General features: G+C 40.2%; 1 protein-coding gene across 2 annotated transcripts in view; it reads left to right on the top strand.

Moving 5' to 3' along the window:
• LOC137424879 (uncharacterized) overlaps positions 1 to 5,304 on the top strand; it is a 180,225-nt gene extending 174,921 nt beyond the window's left edge. For both annotated transcript variants that reach the window (XM_078776063.1, XM_078776064.1), the window contains exon 20: positions 2,967 to 5,304. In XM_078776063.1, coding sequence (XP_078632189.1) covers positions 2,967 to 3,058 — 92 coding nt within the window. In that variant the 3' untranslated portion in view covers positions 3,059 to 5,304. The remainder of the gene's footprint in view (positions 1 to 2,966) is intronic.
• Positions 5,305 to 6,000: the final 696 nt, after the last annotated feature.

Below are 6,000 nucleotides of genomic sequence, written 5' to 3' on the forward strand. Positions count from 1 at the left end.
CATCCTTTTTGTGTTCTCCAGGAACTGCACTGCAAACCTCCTGTGTTTTTGTGTACGACACTTGCTCGCCTTTATTGCACAGTCATGATTAAAACTTTCACTGTCTTGGAGAAATACGAGACTTTGTCAAGACTAGTGTCCATAGATGTATGCGGACAATTCAAACAACAGGCTTCATCAACAAAGAATGTCTGGTTTATCAGCAGTAGCCTGGATTGAGAAATCTGTCATGTTGGAGGCTTCAGATGAGGTCTTCACAGTTAGGGACATGGGATGAGGTGTTGTTCGCAGAGTGCAGGAATGTGAAGAGGGGTGGGGAAACTTGGAGAGAGGGTTGGACAAGGGGGAAGCTGAGGAAGAATGGGGCGAGGTAAAGCTGGGATGGCATGGTGCGAGGGGTAATCTTGGAGGAGGCAGGGTGAGCAGGAAGATGGGAGGGTTGGGATGAGGGGTTGTGGTGAGGGAAAGCTGTAAGGCAGTGGGATGAAGGGGAAGCAGAAAGGGGGACCTGAAGTGGAGGGATGCTGAATAGGGGAACAAAGAGAAGGGGTGCGGTTGGGCGGACTTTTGCTTATAGGAGATGACGAGGGGGAAGGTACTGACATGGAGGGGTTTGACATTGTAAATGGACATGATGTGAAGTTGATGGTTGTGTGAAGGGAAAAGAAAAAAAGGAATAGGTCAAGATGAAGAAGAACACCGAGTTTCCTGACTGAGAAAGAAGGAACATAAAGCAAATGTATATAAAATGATTTTAAGGTAAATAGTGAATTATTTCAAAAATAAGGAATGTTTGTTCAATTGGAAAGTATTGAGAAAGGAAGAGATAAACAATGAACGAAGGAAGGAAATAACAGGGAGAACTAGAACAGTACTCAGTAGAGCACATACCTTCAAGGGCTGAACAGTTTGTTTTGTATCCCACTAATGGGCCTGATCAGCATCTGGACCTCAACCAAAATGTAATCAATTCGTCCTTGTCACACATCCAACGTGTCCACAACCTTTTGGGATATCCTGCTCACGAATACAGACAGACATACAAACAAACGGGGGTGAAACATAACCTTCGTCCACCTTCAGCAGCAGAGGTAATGAGTTAATTATTTTTTGGAGTGATTAAAAAACAATTGAAGCAAGAAGGAGGAAATAAGTAAAGTTGAGGAGCGTGAAAGAAGAACACTTTGGCTAAATAAGTGGAATGAGGCACACGACATCAGAGCAGAAATAGGAATGGCATGCCCACTCGCTGAGGCCTTGGCAAGTAAGAGAACTTGTAGTAATGATGGCCCACCAGAGAATCACTGGTCGTTAGCCTTCAACAGTAACCTGTTTTCCTTCTTCCATTACAAAATGAGTTGTTTCGAGCTACACGATGAATCCAGCTTAACCGTTCGCAAGCCACTTCTCGCGTGCTCGCAGGATAGCCTAGATGTATACGCACTAGCTTCTGAGCTGTCTAGCCTGGGTTTGAATCTCGTCGCAGCTATAAACTGCCATCCTGGTGTTTTGCAGGCAGGGCAGGGCACAAATGTATGTGCCAGCCCTCGGATGGACGTGTGACTGGGTGTCCCGTCTTCTAGCATGAGTTGGCGGATGTTAAAAATCCCACGGTGTCTTTCACGAAGAGTAGGCAAGCTATCGCCGACATCCTGGCCAAATTCCTGCTCTAACCTACATTGGGCACTGCATCAGGAGGAATACGCAGCCCCTGCAAGAGCGGATGCTAATCCGCAGCTACGTGCTGCATACGAATGACCAATTCTCACACTCATTGCTCTGTTGCTCTTTCACTATCCAAACAAACAGAAAGCACCTCTTCATCTCTCTTGCTCTGCCCCTCATATCCCAATGACTCCTCTCCAACAACCAGCAAAAACAAGGGACATATGCAGCGCACTTAGGGTGGTACCAATAGAGGAATTCACAAATGTATTCAAGGATATACAAGGAACTCTCGTGCAGGAGGAGGTTATTCGGCCCATCAAGCCTGTACCCATCATGTACCAACCCCAGAAACAATCACCCATCCACACACAGGCCACCTCCAAGTCTTGCCAATATCCCTGTATCCCTATATATCTAATGCATCTGGGTACCTATCCAATTCCAATTTAAACCTGACTACTGTTTCTGCTGCCTCTACCTTTCCAGGAAGACCATTCCATGCATTAACTACACTGAGTGAAAGACTCCTGACTTACTACTCCTGTCTTAACTCTCTTCTTCTTTACTCTCAGGCTATGGGCCCTGTTCATATCACTATCTCTTGTGCTGAAAAACTCATCTGCACTTATCTTGAACATCTCTATCGAATCCCCTCGTAATCGCCTGCTTTATAATGTGTAAAGTCCTGTCTCCTTCAGCCGATACTCATAGCTTACTGTAGGTATCCCCGGAATATATGTAGTAGCCTTACGCTATAACCTCTCTGTGGCAGCCATGTACTACTTCATATGTGGTGACAAATTTAGTTTACAAAGAAAGAAAAAAACCCAAATACGATAATCGCACTCGTTAACACTTTCATTGCTATCCATGGCTACATCCCAGAATATTTCCAATTTTTTTTAGGAACATGCAGGCTTAGTTGTGTCCTTTCAATCAAGGTCGTTTTCCCATTCCAGCTGTAAACAATCAAGCTTTCTAACTTTGCTTAGGAATTGTATTGTAAAGGGAGGGGGGATTGGAAGGAGAAGGAATGAAGATGTGGGAAGGATAAGCAATATATAAGATATAAAGGTGAGTGAGTGTGGAATTCAAATTTTTTTTGGAGATGTAACAGGTATATGGCTAATAATTGGGATTAGTGGCTTCATTGTGCTCCTAATGAAGATGTAGAAGGTTTTGCAATTTGCTTTGCTTGTGACTGTCTGGCCCCCGATAAAAGTGTAATTTGCTTTGCTTGTGACTGTCTAAGACCCATTGAAATGACCCAGTGTTCTGTTTATCATTGTGCCATTCAGGGATAAAACGACCAAAGAAAGGCATGGCAACAGCCAAACAGCGCCTTGGCAAAATCCTCAAGCTTCCCAAGAGTGCTCGATTGCTCCTGTGAACCCTTCCAGTACAGAGACAAAAAAGAAGCCATTGTGGTGTTTCAGCGTCTGGTTGTAATTTGCCACTTTGTTGCAAAGGTGGACCATTACTGCCATTTGTAGTGTTTTAACATTTTGCTTCTTCACTGCCTTCTTTTCCACTTCATGAACATGGTAAAGGTTTTCTCTTACATACGCAGTTATGTCCTTCACCTCCTCCCACATCTATTATTTTGTGACCTGTGAACCTTTTGCATGCTCTACTCCACCTATTTGCCATCATTGGAAAGAATTTGCACAAATAATGCATTTGTATCAAATGTCTTGTTCACCAAAAAGGGAATTTAATTAGTGTTTGAGTTTTGTAACTTTTGTCAATGTCAATAGAAACTGACTTCCAGACAAGTTGATGTAGATAATGAAATGTACAGGAAATTTCTTTAACTTGGCACAGGAAGCTTCTTTATTTTAATTTAATTTTTTTTTTTGCAATTCAGGCTATTTTGTCAAAATATGCCCGCCATCCCAGGAGATGTTTTCAGTTTTTGTAATGGTCAGGTTGTTGTGTACATAGATGAGCATTTTTTTTCCCCTCAATAGCATGACAATTGTAATTTATATGCCAGAGGTATGTTTGTGTAAAGTTTAACTTTGCTATTTATGATTAATATTTCTGTCATATATTGCTAACAATGGTTTTTATGTTGCTGTTTTTAGTGCATTAATTTTGCCTCCTAAAATGGGCAATCCTTTTAACGTTGGAACGTTTTAGGAGCTTGGCAGGAATTAAATGTGAAAAGCTGCATTGATGCTACTACTCCTTTTGATGTCCTCTGCACAGGCTTTGATCAAAAGTTCTTCTGAGTTTTACTGCTCAGGTAAAATAGTTCACTCGTTTGTATTTTTGACGAGGTGTTTTGCTTGGAATTCCTGTAAACGTCTCAGGTTTCTCTGAAATACCGTTTCAGTGGCGGATGTTTGAAACAAATGTGCTGCCCATTATGTGCAAGAGCCTCAGGTGTCACCCCGCTATGCAATGCAACCTTTCAGCATCTCTTTCATTTGCACCCTCATTTGTCCAGCTCATTTTCCTGCATTTCAATGGTGCTTTTAGTTTTTATGATACTTTAAAACAAGGTTCTAATAATTGTTTACTGGTGAATATTGCTTTGAGACTGATTTCAAATTGACTTGTTCAACTTGCACTCTCCTGTTGGTTTAATGTTGCCATGTAGTTGTTTGCTATCTCTCTCAAGAGTTACCATTATTAAAATTAGAATGCTGTCTGCAGAATATGAGGTGCCTAGCTGAGTATAAGGGTTTACTCTGCCCTGACTTTATCATCATCGCAGCCTATTCTCCATACTTCAATGAAGACACATTTTATACCTATGGAAACTGTTCTTTTCATTGGTACTGCTGTTTAATAGCTAATATGTCTGTAAGGTGCTACTTTATCAAAGCACACGATCACTTAAGTGGAAACACTATCATAGGAGGTTATTCAAACAATGCGACTTAAGTTATTTGTCTCTTTCCGTTGATAATTTATTCTTCGCTTCCATAAATAACCACTTCTGGTGTACTCTGCATTTTGCTCTTAAACCATAAGTTTGTATTGCAATTCATGATTCACCTGTTTTACAGTTAGTGATTTTGATTTACAAGTCTCGAAATGATTTTGTTTATGATTATTTTCCATCGTAAATCGAACTTTTTTTTTTAACGACAATAGGATATTTAAGGTATTGTATATGTAAAGGGCTCTGGATTTTCATTTAATGATAGAGATATTTGAACAGTATGCAGCTTGCCTTACCTAAAATTGACGCCTAAATGACTTTTTGATTATGACTGTACATTAAAATATTTATAAATGATAGGGTTGTGCGCGGACAAAGTAAAGAGTAGATTTTTTTAAAGAAAAAAAAAAGAGTAGGTTTACTTGTACTTTCTCAATCCTAGGTGCTAATGGATACATTTTCAAAGATTTTCACATTTGGAATTGAATTACAATTTCTTAAGCTATACATTTTGCATAGTTTTCTTGGGCTTATAGATGCAAAGATTGAAATACATGGGATTTTCAGCTTGATGCTGGGTAAAGCGATGGGTGCCCATAACAGTGTTGCCTAACATGTCACTAGATTTGGTTTGGTGTGTGTTCTTTTCAATCGGTGCTACACACGTTTGTTTCTAGGAAACAGCTTTTTGATGGCTGTCCTTTTCGTGAGGCTGAAATAAAAAGTGTGAAATTGTGAAAAAAGTGTTGTGAATTAATTGCAAACAGTCTCTACTGATCTCCTTCTCTCCTTGAGTATATAAAAGTAATACTGCTGATTAAACGGTGCTCGTTTAAAATAAACGATGCTTGTGATATGTTACTGCCACCTCATCCTGATCCATGATCTTTATTTAGTACACACATTAACCCTTCTGAACTTCTGATTTCTGTGTTTCTTCCCAATTTTTTTCTCTCTCTCTCTTCTCTTGTTTATCCCCTCGCCGATTGTGCACAACTGTCACCCCACTACTCTACTATAAATTTTACCTTGTTCTTCTGTGAGCATCACTCTTATGAAGAAAACAATACCGGAAGTCTAACAGCGGCATAGCCAGGCTTGTTTAATACTTTAGTTGAAAAGGATAGTATGACCTGGGTGGGAATACCAGTTAGCAAATAATGTAGGTATTTAAATATTTTGAAGTACTGTAAGTCTTTAAGCTGTCTGTCACAATGGAAGTGAAGAGATTGCATTAACACACTGGTTTATTCTATATGTTTCGAGTCAACAATGAACCAACCATACACCGCTTCAATCCAGCAACTTTGCAGTCATGACAAAAGGATTGAAGTGTTATGATTACTAGCAACGGTACCCGCCCTATGGGCGGGGCTTCAATTGGGAAGCCCAAATGAAAAGGCAAAATATCAGAAATTGAAGGCTTTTTTTTATTTTAA

Source organism: Myxine glutinosa, chromosome 4 (assembly GCF_964187855.1).
Source record: "Myxine glutinosa chromosome 4, kmMyxGlut1.1, whole genome shotgun sequence".
NCBI classification, from domain to species: domain Eukaryota; kingdom Metazoa; phylum Chordata; class Myxini; order Myxiniformes; family Myxinidae; genus Myxine; species Myxine glutinosa.